Raw genomic sequence first — 17,179 nt, forward strand, 5'->3', positions numbered from 1 at the left:
CCCAAATTTGGCAAGCAAACCTGACAATGCCTACCCAAGCTTGACCACAGAGCACATTTCCGGCATGGGGTTCGTTCCTTTGGTGGTGGTTGTGAAGGGATCGTTCCTTTGGCCAAACAGCATACACCTTTTGCTTGCCACTCACTGCACAGACGCCCATTTTTCCTTTCACTTTCACGCAACAGGTAACAAAGATTACAAAAGGTCCTTTATGACGAATAAAATATTTATTTAGGACTTCTTTTTGTTGCTGGTCTGCTGCTTTGATATGTTCGTGTGCGCGCCGCGAAGCATCTGTGACTATGACCAGCGTACAAACCTGTGCACAAGACAGCTACACTCTTAAAAAAAAGGGTGTACTTTAACTACTTTCCTTGCCACATATATAACACCCTTTTGGAGAGTACAATTACGCTCAAAAGGGTGTCTACTCACTCCCTCAAGGGAGTAGCATAACACCTTCTCCCTGCCGGGGAGTAACATTACTCTCCAGTAGGGAGAAAGGTGTTATGCTACCCCCTTGAGGGAGTGAGGAGACACCCTTTTGAGCGTAATTGTACTCTCTAAAAGGGTGTTATATATGTGGCAAAAAAAGGAGTTAAAATACACCCTTTTTTAAGAGTGTAGAGGCAGAGGGGCTAGTATGCGTCCTCGACATATTTCATGGGAAACTGTGCAGACGTGCTTCGCGGAAAGTCTGCCAGTAAATTCAGGGATGTCCTCAAACAGTACAGCAGGGGAATTCAAACCCCCGCCACCACGGTGGAAGTTGACCACTCTAACTATATATACCGCTATGCGACGCGAGCTCGTGCGTCGTCACTGACAACACACGAGATGAAAGATACGTTGGCGCCATGTGCATGTCAGGGGAGGCAGGAAGTTCCGTAGGCAGCTGAACTGCAAGTGCATCTTGCCGACCGGGTATTCTATCCCCATCAGATAAGTCATGGATTGGTACGTGTTCGATTGGTCGAGTACAATGTATACCATCGTATACATAACTGTATAGCACATGCCAGCGTATACCATACACAGATGCCAAACTTTCACCAAGATTTGGGTGGCCAAATGTTGTCATATCTAAAACAATTACTTTGTTGGCCAAGCACCCTGCTCGTCACAATGGCCATTGACCACTGTCTGCTTGGGTGATCATGAACTACGCCACAGTGGTCGGGTCTGTAAACTAATTTTGCCCACCTGAGAGTTCTTTAACGTGCGCCGAAATCTTGATACAAGTCACACCGCATTTACGTGACAAGACAGCGTATGTGAGCAACTTGTATACTAGAGATCAGCAGGCAGACACGCTACCGACTAAGCCACCGAGGCCAGCGGATTTACTTTCCCCGCAGCCCATACCAAGACAGGACATACCAAACTCAATTCTTATGAAGACATCTCATACCGGGACAACGAACGTGCCCGGAACGCCAAGGGAACTCATAGCATACTCAATTCGTACCACGCTCAACTTTGCACCAATCTGAACTCATTCCAATTCAAGTTGGGCCTGGAAAGGCGATATCAGGAAAAAAATATCACCGAGTGGGACCTATACTTTACGAGAATCCTTACATTCCTACAACTCTCTGAACATCTACAGAACATCGGAAAAATCACTAAATGTTGACACGGTTCTTTTCTTGCAATATATTTCGCTGAAGGTCCCGATGCGTAAAACGGTGGTTACGTAAGCGTGCGAAGTAAAAGTTAGAAGTTTGGATGTTTATTTACTTAGTGAGCGTATGCAAATGAGTCGCTCACTACTCAGTTCATGGCCGATGTCCCAAGGATCTTTACCAAGCCATTCAGAGCCATTTATAGGGAGAGTTTGGCCATTCTCTGATCTTTTGCCTCCTCATGGGTGGAGCCTATTTTGACGTCAGAGTCGTCGTTGCGCCACCCAAAAAGCCTGAATCCAAGCAGAATCCGTTTATCAGGCATCTGATGCGCGCCATATTGATGCTGTCCGTCAGCTTTGTGTCGTAATGAATGCAATCTACAGGAATAACCGGTTTATGACTCACAGCCGGCTGTGATAAGGGGCAGGATGCCAAACTGGAAGAGTTCAAGGACCAAGGGCTTTCGAAGGACAATGTACGCACGTGTCTTCCCTCCTTGCATGGTAAACAACGATCAGCATCAATATGGCGTCGGCGACTGGCTGACAACGCGACAACAATAGGGCAGGCGAGGGAGGTGGCTTAGCCGTGACGTCGCATGACGCGCTTCAAGTTAGGCTCCTCCTAATGGTCAAACTCTCCCTATAAATGGCTCTGGAGAAATTTCTTCGATGGCGCCATCTGTTCACGAATTATTCAGCCGGGGGATTTTCGTGAAACACCCGTCGGATATTTGTCGCCATTTTTCGGCTCATGCCGAAAACCCGGAACCTTACGTATAATAACAAGGCGTCATCTATGCTGCTCTCATAGCATAGCTTTGTCTTTAAGTAAAATCTTTTGCAGATAAAAAGTAACACCCTGTATATATCTGACAGTCTCTCGCAGAACAATGAACCAAAAGCTAAAATTTAAATTGGGGGTGGTTGGCAGGTGTATTATCAGTGCGGTGCCTCATGTAGCATAAATAGAAACAGAATCGCATTGTCATAAAGGACTCACACCTCACACAAAGGACGCATACCTGTAGGTAACGCGTGACAGAGATCAAATAAAAGTTTTGCTTGTATCGAGGGTCGACTTTTTAATTTGCCTTACAAACACTTATGTCAGAATGCCAGGCGAATGGAAAGCGAAACACAGATCACATCCTTTACCAACCAACACATCAAGCATAAGATACAAAGTGGACCGGTCATTTCTCACTGACGTAGTTTCTAGACGACACTGTTAGAGCTCAATAGTGTAGAAGTTGTCGCCGTTGTAGTTGGGTTTACTTGTGTTCCCGAAGCGGATTTTGCGACGGGCGACCGGCTGGGCGTTCCATTGGTCATACACCTGCGCAAGTCAAGCGATACAACACACTTTATATTTGCTTAACTACAACTAACTGCAAGGGAGTACAACAGGGGAACGTGTCACTTACCCAGAGCCCGTCAGAAGCGCATGATTCAAAAATGGCTGCATGGCCACGGTACTTGTTTCCTGGGTTCAGGAAGGTAGCGATGGCCGTCCAACGAGGGATGCTGTTGCAGTTATCACGTACCTACGGAAAGGCAACCACGGAATGTTGTACATCGGCAAATGAGCATCAGGTGGCAGCACACCTTTCGTCCTCTGACCCACTTGCCCGTAGGAAACTGCCTAAGGTTTCCGCACTTCTCCTTGACGAGCGCAACACATTCCTTGTTGTCAACGCCGATGACCCAGTTGCCTACGAACGGTGTTGGGTCTTGGCATCCAATGGCTTGGGACACTGATGAAGACGAAACAATGAAAACACTAGTTAAGATAGAATAATGTGTATTGGCATCGAGGCGGAAGTTCAGTCACATGGACTGGCTCCCATATAACTATCTCAATAAACTAGGACTAAAACTAGAACGAAGGCGAAAAGATAGAACTAGATAGAAGACGAGAGGAATTAATCGGTAGGAAAGTACAGAGCTGCGTATTTAATTTCCCTTCATTCTCCGTCCCTTTCGTTTACATAGAAGGCACCGTGAGGGACACAAGGGACACATCAAGAAACATTGAAAACATCATGTGGAAGAAATGTCAGCGTCACAGAGACGTCACTAGCCAATACCATAACGTCACTTCGAATGTTTGCGACAGGCAATGAACCACAGAAGTTAGAAAATCCCCAGAATCAGCTAGCGTACTACACATCGGAGTTCATGGTTTAATAAAATCACCAAACAATTATGATCATAAACGGCACGTGCAGCCTTTGAGCGGCCTGGGGTCAGGTGACATGGTAAAGCACGGGGCTGCGCCACAACCGTCTTACTGCAGGACGAGTGAGGCAAAGACATGCGTTTTTACAATCTCCCCTCGTAATTGCACGCATAACGCAACAACTCACGACATGCCTTCCTACTCTGACATGCGGCAATATGTTTTCCAACGTCACGAAGCCAAACGTGACGTCACTGCAGAACCTTTAAAGTAGCCCAAAAGTAATCTTGAACACCCTGTTTTCTTCCTATAAAACTGTTAAGTAAGTCAGTAAGATGCACCATGCGAAGTAATTCACACCACAGAGTCATAATTATCGCCGAAATTGAATTTAAAGTACTCCACAAAAAGAGACCGTGCGCAACGGCGGTGGAGAGCAGTACCAGCCTGTGATCTGCCTGGGAACTCGCGCTGACACTACAAGGATCACGCTCGCTAATTTGTCCAGAGAAATGTTGTCTGCTACTCCGCTGTCGTCTGCTACTCGACTGTTCGGGATTCTGAAAAAGCATTGCTCACGGCTCGGTCATGATCCTGCCGCTCCTTCTATCCCCAATTCTCGCGGACAACCTGCAAAACTGGTTTACTGCGGCAAAGGGACAAGCCACTTGACCCCCATGACCGGCGAACCAGAACGAGTTCTCCCTGTAATGTCATCGGTGACGTGGCATCACACTTTCTCCTTGTTATACCCGGAGTGGAGAGTTAATCCATAACTTAAAAACCCGAGACTAGGGGACAAAAAACGACAAACACAGACAAGGTCTCTTAAGGTGAACGCGCGGAGCCATGTTTATGTGAGCTGTTTCTTTTCTTTTCTGGGAAACAAATTGCACACATCGAAAGCTTTCGCGCTACTCGGTAGTAACTGTAAACACGGTTTCATTAGACGTCTTAATCTAAATTTTTTTGGGTGACCCTCTGTACTCCTTTAATCCTCGTCGAGGATGGCTTAAGCAACCTGTACAACGACACCAGTTACTGGTGTCCTCGGTCACGTTCGAACCTGCCACCATGGGCTCAGCAACGGACCGTATTAAAGGTCGACATTTCATCAGCAATACGCCATGACAGTTTGTTTCTGCACACGCGAAAGGATAAATCCTGGAGAAACCACGTGACCAAGTGACTGTCCATTCACAAGGCCTCCACTCCATGTGCCTGTCCACTCACAAGGCAACAATAAGGTGAATTCGTAGACCGGTGTCGATCCACAGGTGATGTGGCGGCCCATGGACGACGATGGAGTCACCACGCTATGGGCAGAACCCACCAGAAGCTTCAGTGCTATCCGCACCGTCCTAACGTGAGCCTACACAGGCTGGGCTCTCTGGGACATTCTATCACTGCTGGTCAGGACTCATATGTAGGAACTCGACCTCCTCTACATCCCGTGATCCGAATTACAAACACCTCAGTTCGGTGGATAATTATTCCTTTTACGATCCCGAATTTTACAACGACCTCCACCAGCATGCATCAAGATTCTCACACCTCTTCAGGAAGCAAGTGGTGGTGCTAAGGCCCGCCTGAGCGCTCAACGAGCACGTCTTTAGGCTGGTATGGCGACCGACGGAGCGAGGCGTAACGACGCGCAGTGCACCGACGCGCATCGCGAGTCGCCGCCGGTGAGTTTGTAGCAGCAAGGCGGAAACTGTCGATGGTGGCATTGCTTCCTTCGCCGTGGAACTGTTTCATCCGGCGCAGTAGTTGGGTTGGGCGCCGGTCGCCCAGTTCTTCAGCTGACAACAGCTGTTGCAGGCGAGCGCGGTCGGACGGCGATGTACGCTTCACGAGCGCCGCTTTCAGGCTTTGGTACGGGGTATCGGATATCAAACACTTCTTCTGCCGCTGATGGTGAAAGGGCCGCGATGACGTGGTAAAACTTCGTACGTTCGACCGAGATGCCGGCGAGGTGAAACTGTGCCTCCGCTTGAATAAACCACGTCGCGGGGTTGCGATACCAATACGGAGGAAGTTTGACGGCGATGGAGGATACCGGTGTCGCTGAGGTTGTCGCTAAGGCTTGTCCAGTTGGGGGGAGCATCGCCAGTAGACATAATGGCGGATGGAACGTTAGGGCTCCACGTTCGGGTCACCAGTTGTAGCAGCAAGTGTTTGGGAAGTACCAACCGTAATACAGTAGTACAAACACACGCTGGGAACACGGATTGTCTGGAACACGGAGCCGGGTTCCAGCACGCGGGTACAGTTGCCAGATATGACTGCTTTCCCACTCCGAAATGTGAAAATCTCCGGTAGAATCTCTAGATGCGCTGCGCCCAACCACGCCAGACTATAATCCCGGTAGGATGAGGAAGCGTAGCGAACGCTTGCTGTCGGCGCGGAACGCCGGCGGCGAAGGGGGAAGACTACGTTGGACTCTAAACCAGCCTTTTCCGAATATAGTCCATAGGCCGGGTGTAGACATGTTTAATAAGTTCAGCGCACCGGCAAGCACGTCAAGTCGAAAGTCGATAGTCGAAAGTCAAGTCGAAACGTGTATAATGTTGTTGCGTGTGTTGCTTGCCGGTGCGCTGAACCTATTAACTAGCCTTTTCCGTTGGGGCTTGTAATAGGGAGTGCCATCGCGAAATACGTGGAGGCCTAAACAAGAGTGCGGGAGACCGCACTGGCTTCTTCCTTCCTGGCACCCTTCGGTTTCAACGCCCCGTACCACTCGCGGTGCGCCGTATAGTCCCGCACTCTTCGCCAGGCCTCCACGTACTTTTCGACCGAACCCTCCGGCATCACCTGCGACACTTCAACGAACAAGGCGCTCCGCTCGGTATTTCGCTGGCTTTCCGCCCTAACGTCGCACCTGCATCAGTTCGGCTCGCTCTCAATGTAGGGGACGCTCGCTGCCATGTCTCACGCAGGCAGGCCGCTCCAATCCCCACGTCACCCCCCCCCCCCATGTCTCACGGTGCCCCCATCGCCCGGATGTCGTATGACGTCTGCGACATCGACGTTGGTGCAGTAGCACGACGCATGGCACGACACCCACTACATTACTGCTGCCACGTGCCCACTGCCACAACCTCAATGAACCTGCAACCTTGGGCAATGTGTCCCAGATAGGCACCTCCTCCCATTTTCAAATAAGGGCACATTTATGATATCATTCGGGATTACGGTTGGCTAGGAGCTGCTATGTGGTGAAGTTCTGTTTTAACACCACTCGTGCGCACCTCTCATCTACAGTGTGCCTCCGTCCCATCTGTATAGGACATCCCGCCTATGCCTCACCTTGAAATCGTCAACTCTCCTCTCCCCCTCTTTCTCTCTTTTTGAGTGCGGCGAACAATGGCAAGCTACTTCGACCCCCCCCCCCCCCTCTGTATTAACAGTGTAGCGTGAGGCCGCGAACGTATGCACGCTGGGACATTCCGCCACCTCCGGTCAGGACTCATGCAGAGGTACATCACTTCATCTACAAACACAGTACGTACGTGCGCCTCAACCTTGAAATAATACTCCCTTGTTTGGAAGACTGATAAACGATTTTGCTCTACGAGCAACAGGCGAGAGAGAGAAATTGGGAAGCAGCGAACACAGGGGTGATGTAAGGTTCAGATTTTGTAACCAAGTGGTTCTGAAGCGGTCGCAAACTAGCAATCTCTACCAATAACCAATTAGAGATGCAACGAAACGGATTATCTCATTGTGATTCTACCGTACTGTGAGTCCCGGATGTACGCTGCAAACATTCTGCACGTCCTGTTGGCCACAAGGCGACACTTGAAGAAAACATCCAAAGAGGTATATCGACCATAGCATATAAACCAACGTATCATCCTTATTCAGCTTACCCTATCTCAATTTGCACGAACTATACGGTAATAATCCTCGGTAATAATAATATACGGATATATATATAAATACGCTAATAATAATCCTCTGCTATCAAGCTTCCCTCAACAAAACGAGGAGCAAGTACACTGGCAGAGCAAATACGACGTTCCTCATAACGAATATAGGAACGACCTTGCCGATGCGGAATGTGACGGACCTATGTTGAAAAATGTGAACTTACCCGTCACTAGAGCCAGCAGCAACGCAGCTGTGGATATCACTGCAAACCTCATCTTTCCGCGATGAATGCCTAGTGATTACTCACTCATGCAAGAGCTCGTACATATACCCGCATTAACAAAAGGAGTGGGCGTGGTCACGTGGAAAGCGCGTATCGTTATCTGTTTGCTGCTTGATTTAGTGGGGAGTTTCCGGGCTTATCACGCGCGATGATAGCACGCTCAGCTCTGGAAAGTACAGAAAAAAATTCTCAGAATGGTTGCCGCGACATCACATGCCGAAAAGACAATAAGCGAAGAACGTTTTCGATGTGCTTTCAGTTTTATCGGTACGCTTGCGCTGTTGCTATGATGGAAAGTCGACACGTGCATATCAGATTACCATTCGTGGAGAAGCTATTTCTAGAAACCTGTTAGCTTCAGTGTGGTGTTCAAAGCAGGAGCAATGCAATTGATTGTCATAGCAAATCTCTAAGCGTGTGCATGCTGAAATACTTGGGAAAAACTTGAAAGAAATTGGCGGCCCATGGAAAAGCTCAAGTGCCCATCAAATACCGCGGAAAGCAGTATCTTTGAGATTCGCAATATATAGTGGACGAAAAGTAAAACATTTCCACAGTATATTTCATTTTCATTTCGTTACATTTACTTCCTTTGAAAACCTTCGATGACGGTTTTACATATAAGGGGAAGTTGCAACGTATGCACGTTGGCTAGATAAAGGCTGAAAGCATGAAATAGATAATTGCGCTGGGATATAGATGTGGTTAGTCCTGGTTCTGAGACAACATGAACGGGAACGTAGTTCCATTTAGATATAACATGAAGTGTGTGTGTGGGGGGGGATATAGGTTTATTGCAAAAGCAAAAAAAAAAAGAAAGAAGGGAAAGGTTAGCCTGGCTCCTTAATAAGGAAAGAAAGGAAAGAAAATTTTTCCTTAAAGGAAAAATAAAAAGAAGAAAAGGAAAGAAAAAACGAAAAGAGCGAAAGAAAAGAGGCGCAGTCACAAACCCAGCGCGAGCCCTGTGTCAGTAAGGAAGCGTACAAGTTCCCTTCCGACGCGCCACTGAATGGGGCGTTGCAGACGGCCCAGTAGCGTTGCCAGCGAGACCTCCCTCAGCCCTAGGTACTCCGTGGCCCTAGGGCAGCTAGCCGCTCCATGAATGTGGCACGAGGAGCGGCAAACAGGCAACAATGGAGGAGCAGGTGGGAAGTGTTGCCCTCGGTAGAGCAGGCTGCACATGTATGGGTGTCAAGCGTGCTGATTTGGAAGAGCCGTGTTGGAGTTCGAGCCACGCTTAACCGCAGACGGTGGATAACAGACGCCTCCCTCCTCGTGATGTTTGGGGGAGGGACGTATTGCATTTTTGGGTCGATGGAGTGCAGAAATGTATTGGGCGAGATGGCACGTTCTATGAAATCTTGGACACAGCGGGAGCACAAGCGACGTATTTGGAGCAGGCAGGCTTACATCGAAAGCGGGATGCTGAGACTCAAGGCAGCCGTGGTATGGGCACGTTTCGCAGCAATGTCGGCACGGGTATTTCCGGGCAGCCCGATGTGACTGGGTACCCACTGGAGCGGTACGCTGTGGCTGGAAGCCAGGAGCTCGTTTTATCTGGCGCAGGGTGTCGGAGCGAATCGAAGACCGGAACCGAAAACCGAAAAAAAACGCTATTTTGGTGCGAACCGGAACGGAATCGAAACCGTATACGTTTTTTTTTTTCGCTCAGGAGGGAAACCGAAAAATTTATTTAACGGTTTTCGGGCCAAGCAAAACCTTCGCCGGTTTGGACTACGCGTAGGCGAATGAAACTGTCGTCGTGTGTTCTGAAGTCATGTCATGGATACTTCACGAGCGTTACGGTTACGCTGCAATGTATGTCGGTATACTATGACCCTTAGGCTCCCTTCGTAACGTTTTATCGTTCGCGCACATAGACTTAGATGTACATGTGACCGTTTGTGACTCTCTACCAATGTGCCACCCAAGGGTGCTGCGAAACGGCTTCTCTATCGGTAATCTCGCCTAAAGTGTCTCTTGTTTGACAGCAGCGAAGTTGAACACATGTACGTATCCGCGAGGCATGCGCGTGCGAAGTGACGCCTCCTATGTGGACAGGATACGAAGAAAAGAAAACGGAGCCGTCGAGCGCGTTTCTGAGTGAAGGCATTCCTCGATTTGCGTCGTAGTCGTGCGGTAGTGCTTGCTGGAGAGCAAGCAGCAACAGGCATTCGGATGGGACCCGATCGCACCAATCCAGCAAGAAAGTACTTTACGTATGACATCACGACAAACAAGTCCGTCTGTATCATGCGCTTCAAGAAAAGAGAAAGCCTATTTGAACGGACAGTCACCTACAGGAACCAGGAGCTACCAATTCCACAGCTGCTTATTAATATTAAATACGATGTATTCATATAAACGGTTTTACATTTTGCAGCATTGATTTTTTTTCTGGGAATGAATATGTCCACCAGAAGCGGAACCGGTTAAAACCGGTATGAACCGTTATTTTTTTGCTCCGGAGCAGAACCGGTACCCGACCGTTTGTGATAGAACCGGATCGAAAACCGGAACGAAAAACGTTTCGGTTCGACACCCTGATCTGGCGATTACAAGCCTGCGGAGATCGCAAATAGCACTGCACCGGTACGACGCCAAGGTCTCCAATGCTGACTTGCTGTCCCTGAAGATGGACCACGAGTCGGCCTGTGAACCGGATATGGCGTTGAGCGCTCCATAGATGGCTGTCAGTTCCGCTTCAGTGGATGAAGTTTCATGCGGCAGCTTGAAAGCCTGCGCAGTGTCGCTGTGAGGCATGTAGAAAGCTGCAGACGACGCGCCGTACACAACCGAGCCATCCGTGAAAATTGCTTTACGCTGACCGTGGAAAAGTTCAAATGGTCAAGAGCAAACTGACGCGCAGCGAGGACAGGAGTGTCGTTTTTGCGGGACATGTCGGGAATATGCAGCTCCGTCGTAGGCAGCACGAGGGTCCACAAAGGTGGGGCGTATAGCAAGCGCGACGGAGGGGCCGGAAGAGACTGTGCCAGTCTGCAAACAGTAGCCCCGAAAGCTGAGTTTTCATACAGTAGGTGAATGTCCCGTACGTAGTGGGCAGCATGTCGTGTGCGGTACCGCGCACAAGAGCGCAGGGTCTCCATGTCGCGTAGGTCGTGGGCTGGCGTCTCCTTCGCCTCAGCCAAGACCAGGAAGGTGTCGGTCGTTTTGGGGACACAAAGGCACACTCGAAGGCTCCGCGCCTGGATGTTCAAAAGTTCGCGCTCTGTTGTTGAACTTAGACCGTGCAATACCGGTAAGCTGTAACGCAGGAGCCCTAGGACGAGTGAGGTATGCACCTGGCGAAGGTCAGCGTATGATGGGCCCCAGGACGGACCAGAGATGCGGCGGAGGACGTTCACGATGGTAGTCGCCGCGGTAGACAGGGCCTTGACGTGCTTGGACCAAGTCAGCTCCCTGTCAATGGTTATACCCAGGTATTTGTGATGACGTACGAAGGCGAGCTGTTGGCCGTCAACGCGGAGGGGGAATTTGCGGAAGGATCGGCGGATGAATGCCATGGCAACAGTCTTGCTGGGTGAGATAGAAAGACCACGGTCGGAGAGGTAAGATACGATAGTGTCCAGAGCACCTTGCAAGCGACGCTGGATTACATCCCGACGGGTGGAGGAGGCCCAGATGCAGGGGTCGTCGGCGTATATTGTGATGTTGATATGTTCACTTAATTGGGCAGGTAAAGCTGCCATGATGACGTTGAACAGCAGTGGGCTCAGCACACTCCCTTGCGGGACACCTCGCAGAACTCTGTAGTGTGCGGTGTCCCCTTCAGAGGTGCGCACAAACAAGGTGCGATCAACGGGGAAGTCCCGTATTCATGCGAGTGGGCGGCCACCAATACCAGCCTCTTGGAGCGTCGCAATGACAGTGCTGTGCACCACGCTGTCATATTATATTTTTTACGTCGAGGAAGACCGCTGCTATGAGCTTCCCTTCCGATCGCGCTTGTTGTACACTAGAGTCAATGTCGATGACGTTGTCTATGCCGACCTGCTTTGACGAAAGCCGGCCATGACTTCAGGGAAGAAGTTCGAGGCTTCGAAAAACCAGTTCAGGCGAGATTGGACCATCCGCTCCATGACCTTCCCTGCGCAGATTGTAAGTGCGATTGGCCGAAAAGAGTCGATATTGTGAGGGGACTTGCTAGGTTTAAGGATAGGCACGATCATCGCGGACTTCCATTGCATTCCATTGCGGCGGGATGGAGCTGGCCTGCCAAGTTTCGTTGAAGTGGCCCAGAAGGAGCTGGCGGGCACAGAGCGGGAGATACCGCACTGTTTTGTAGGTGACTCTGTCGGGACCCGGCGACGTGTGCACAGGCGAGAGCCCTACAGCAGATTCGAGCTCGGAAATGGTGCGGTCAATACAGACATGTGTTTATGCGCGCAGGGGAGTGGGGGAGTAAGTACGTTGTATGGGTTCCGGAAAAAAATGGTCTAGGAAGAAATGGTCCTTGGTGGTGTGGCGGAAATAATGGTCTCGCGGTGTTCCGTACCCCCAAAAATACAGGAGCGTCGTTGTGGAGAGACGATGAAACGGATCGTAGCCCACCAAGTGCCCTCCTGATATGCTGAAATTAGGAGACATGGGCTTTGTTAATCAACATTGACGTTAATTAAGAACAGAAGCTGTGGAACGTAACATGAGGAATGACGAACATAAAGCGATACATCCGTTGCACCGCTTGTATTGAGCGGTGTATTGCATTGTATTGCATTGAGTATTGAGCAGTGATGATGTAGTGGGATGTTTCGCCGTTGAGGCGACACCCTATCCCATTGCTTAAGGGGGGAAGATGGTGAATGATGATGGTGGTGGTGGACGAGAAGTAAAACATTTCCACAGTATATTCCATACTCATTTTCATCTATTTACTTTACAGAACATTCGAGTAGCGTTTTACATAAAAAGAGGAGTTGCAACGTAAGATGCACGTAGATTAGATGAAGGCGGAAGAAATACAAGACAATAAGCCAAATTCAATTCCCATGAAATATTTAGATCACTGCACAGGGATATGCATGTCAGTGGTGGAACTGACAAATTATTGTTCGTAACAGCTCTTGTAGCAGGAAAAATGCGGTTTTGTAGCAGGTGTCGTCATGTGTGGAGCAGACCGTACAGAGCCCTAATTCGCTGCAAAGAGGACAACAACGATGGTGGTTCTACTGGTGCCATCCTGGAGCGGTGTGTAGACGTCATGACAGGGACCCGTGTAGAGGACTACGTTCTCTACAAGTATATACTGCTGTTAGAAGCCAATCTCGCTTGCCCTGAAACACAAGTCCAGAGTATTGCTTCTCTTCAGGTATCAAGTCGGACAGTGCAGCTTCTCTGTCGGCACCGATCACTATGCTTTTTTCCCGGTTTTCTGACAGGTTTATGACAACGAACTTCAGTACCACACCGGACTCTTCTGCAGGCAAAAACAAACAAACAAAACAGAAACAAAAACATCAAGAACGCAGGATCATTTTTACGAGTGTTTCTGTTTGGGAGAAATGCATGTGCAGCAGAAGCTAAGCCCACCGGAACACAGTCGGGAATCCCACACGTCCGCACGATTGCACAGAAAAAGCACCTTGGCCATGAACTTCTTGTCATTCAAGGGCTGTCTCAGACGATTGTATAGCACACAAGATAAGCCTCCTATGTGAGACACTAATACTGCTTTTAGTGCTGGAAACGGCTGGATCAACAGCTCGACCAAGTGTCAGTCAGTGCAAAATCACGTAGCGAAGAAAGACGATTTCAGGTACACCAAATGAATTCTAACTGAACTTCAAACGTTCGCTCTGCGACGACGAGTTCCCGAAGTAGTGATAACAATCGAGAAGAGCAGCTTCCACATGACTAGACGCGGCAAGTCCATGACCGAAAGCATTACTACGCCTTACGCAAAGAGCAAGAAGAGCGAGATTCAGTTGTTCTACGAGTTCAAGCCGCTTCAGGCTGAAACAGGTACGACGTCCTACATGTAAAAACAACAATAAAAAAAAAGGATACGCAAATAGGCAAAACGAAGGACCATCTTGTAGCGGTGTCCGCACTGAATGTTAGTTTACCTTCGCCCTCAAACTTTCGTGTTATTATATCGATGTTCAATGCGACTACCAATTGCGAATGTAGCTGGAAAAGCTTCAACAGGTATGTCTTGCATAGTGTTCCACCTTCCATTTGATGCTTTGCTACAGTACGCATCTTCGGTAACGCGCTGTGGTCGTTTTGTTTCAGGGCGTTTTTCGGCGTTACAGTGTTGTGGCTTGACCCAGCGACTCTGGAGCGCAAATCTGCTGCATTATGCTGTAAGCGGATCAAAGGGAGGGTAACATACGATGTCATTGCTCGAATGTCGGAGCTCGAAACTACGTTCACAGAATATAGGGTTCAGAACAAAGTCGTCAAAGTGATCACTGACAACGGGTTGAACTTCCTAAAAGCCTTTCGGTAAGCGCGCTATTGCTGCAGTCTGTTAACAAGAGAGCGTTTCGCATGCGGCAGACGAGACTACCTTTCTTTGCTGAGTGTAACATACTCACTTATGTTTCTCTTAAAAAATCAAACAATCAATCATCCGTTTTGTTAACTTTTCCTAGGGTATTTGGGACAGACGATGAAGAGGAGTCTGAAGGGCAACATCACGACCTGACGTCAATTTTAGATCAGGGGCAGCCGCTCCGCCTCCCATCGCATCAGAGGTGCGCCGCTCACACCCTTAATTTGGTGGCAACAGTTGACATCAAGGAAGAGGACGAAGCTCCATCTTACCATTTTCTCTCCAAATCCGTTGCGGCCAAATGTCATAGCCTGTGGACTAAACAGAGTCAGTCCACCTTAGTGGCAGATGTTATTCACGATCTATGTGGCAGGTAAGCACTTCAACGTTATCCAAACGGACTTAGCATGTCCTGACAGCGTGCGACGGATTGATGTCTAGAACCAAAGAAAGAGATGTTTGCCAACCCGGTGTATGCACATTTTTAATGTTTCATTTTAGATATCTAGTTCTTCCTGTCGCCACCCGATGGAACTCGCACCAGGAGGCGATGCCCCCCCCCAGTGCATCAATGAGCTTCTCACGGAAAAGGCTGACGCTCTGGGGGAAGTTTTCCAGCGGCTGAAACTACCGGAATTCCGCCGCCCCACCGAATCTGAATTTATAAGCGAGCAGTGTCAGGTAAGAAGGTTAAATTAGAGTTGTGAAGGCGTCTTGCGTCCACCCGTCAAGATATAAGCTGTGTTCCAGGTTTTGAAGCCTCTCGCGACTGCCCTGGATATACTACAGGCAGGAAACAATACTATGTACCTTGGGTACTTGCTTCCTACGTTGGCTGCCCTGAGAAGGAAGCTGATGTTGCTCCCAACACTCTTCTACTGCGAAGCCTTGAGGACGGCCATTTAAGTGGGATACAGAAGCGGTGAGCACAGAAGGGTTTGGCGTTTATTTCGTTACGGTAACATTACCGAACAATTGTGTGGTCTCCTGACAGTCTTTATTATTGTTTATCCAGGTTTGGAAACGCTATGGAGGATAAGTTCTTGGTAATGAGCGCTATCCTCGTTCCACGGTTCAAGCTGCACTGGGTAGCTGAGGCTCAGGAAGCCTAAAGCGAGAGCTTGCGCAGGCTTCGCGCACAGACGTCGCGCCGTCAAAGGAAGCTTCCGTCTCCGGAGATAGCGAGGATTTCTTTTCCTTCACAGGCAGCGACTTCGGCTCAATGGTCGAAAAAAACAGAGGACAGGAGCTGAACAGATACCTGGACGATGAGCTCACAGACGTCACTGCCGTTCTCAGATACCCAAATATCTGTGAACTTTTCTTGAAGTACAATGCTGGTGTGCCGTCGAGTGCATCTGTGAAGCGATTGTTCATTGTTGCAGGAAATGTTTTTCAAAGGATGAGAGGACGGTTGTCCGATGAGCACTTCGAAATGCAGCTGCTCCTGCGTGCAAATAAAGCATATGCCTGATTTGCAGGCATATTTTGACGCTTCTGTGGCCGTTTATTTTTTAAGTATCTTATAAGTATCTTAAATGCATTTCATAGTATTTACTACTCTACTCTAAATGCTTTCATTTCTAACACTCTTTACTCTATTTTAGATACATTTCTAACTACGTATTTAGTAACGTATTTTAAATACTTTTTTGTTGTATCTTCTAAATGTAATTGTAATATTCCTTTATTCACAAAGATGTGAAAAGGAGCGAGCAAAAAGCTTCACTTGAAGCTTGACGAGGCTCGTCTCCTACAACAGTACAGCAGCAAAGGCGTACACATTAACAATGTAAAGAATTTCATCGATGAATAGTATTTACAAACACAAAAGGACGGTAACGCCCTTTTCATAGCACAAATCACCACACCGTGCGCACATGTTCAATCACTTATGAAATATTCCAGAACATCTTTTTTCGTACCATAAACAATATCAATCTTATTTTCGGTGCAATTTAACAGTCGGGATAGTGTAACATCTAAAGTCTGTATGCCATAATTTGTACGTACACGAGGCGTAACCCAGCTAGGACCAGGCCGGAGCGGATAGTGAGGCGCTGAAGGTAAAAGTTTGAATAGTGACAAGAACGTCTTATTATTTTCTTTAACGGCTATTCGATATGTAGTAGAGAGCTTATAGTCATATAGCATAGAGATATTGATAATCCTATGCTTCTTAAACAGTCCCCTGGTAGTATGACAATAAGGAAGGTTTTCCATGATGCGAAGTATCTTTTTCTGTGCACGCAATAAACTATTTAGATTACTACCAGTTCCCCAAACCAAGTGACAATAATTTAGTTGAGAATGTATAAGTGAGTTGTATATTGTTCGAACTATACCTGGATTAAATATATGTTTACTTCTATACAGTGCTCCAATAGTTTTTGATATTTTCAACCTGGTTTGTTCAACATGATATGTCCACGACATCGATTCAGTGAAATACACGCCTAGACTCTTTACCACACTGCATACCTCAATAACATCATTTCCTAGTTGGACACTGCTGGATAGGGCAACTTTCTTATTTCTAGGCTTAAACAATACAACCTTTGTTCTCTTGGCATTGATTTTTAAACAGTTCAGTTCCGTCCACATAGTTATCTTCCTCAGAACTGCATTTGCTTCATTTATAAGAGCATCGCCATCAGTGCCAGTAAGTAAGATAGTAGTGTCATCCGCATAGATAAC

The 17,179-nt window shown here is 48.2% G+C and overlaps 1 protein-coding gene and 1 long non-coding RNA gene across 2 annotated transcripts; one reads left to right on the forward strand and one right to left on the reverse strand.

Annotated features, from left to right (window-relative positions):
- Positions 1-2,766: 2,766 nt before the first annotated feature.
- LOC135394498 (domesticated amidase effector 2-like) lies at positions 2,767-8,124 on the reverse strand. The gene is made up of 4 exons (XM_064625269.1): positions 7,906-8,124; positions 3,236-3,384; positions 3,055-3,174; positions 2,767-2,966 (listed from the first exon to the last, which is right to left on the reverse strand). Exons 1-4 carry the CDS (start codon positions 7,955-7,957, stop codon positions 2,859-2,861), a joined length of 429 nt encoding a protein of 142 aa, XP_064481339.1. The 5' UTR covers positions 7,958-8,124; the 3' UTR covers positions 2,767-2,858.
- Positions 8,125-14,187: 6,063 nt separating this feature from the next.
- On the forward strand, positions 14,188-16,332 carry LOC135394500 (uncharacterized). Its single transcript, XR_010422920.1, has 5 exons — positions 14,188-14,433; positions 14,583-14,855; positions 14,984-15,163; positions 15,233-15,404; positions 15,498-16,332. It is a non-coding gene; the product is annotated as an uncharacterized LOC135394500 (long non-coding RNA).
- The last annotated feature ends 847 nt before the right edge of the window (positions 16,333-17,179 follow it).

Source organism: Ornithodoros turicata, chromosome 5 (genome assembly GCF_037126465.1).
Source record: "Ornithodoros turicata isolate Travis chromosome 5, ASM3712646v1, whole genome shotgun sequence".
NCBI classification, from domain to species: Eukaryota; Metazoa; Arthropoda; class Arachnida; order Ixodida; family Argasidae; genus Ornithodoros; species Ornithodoros turicata.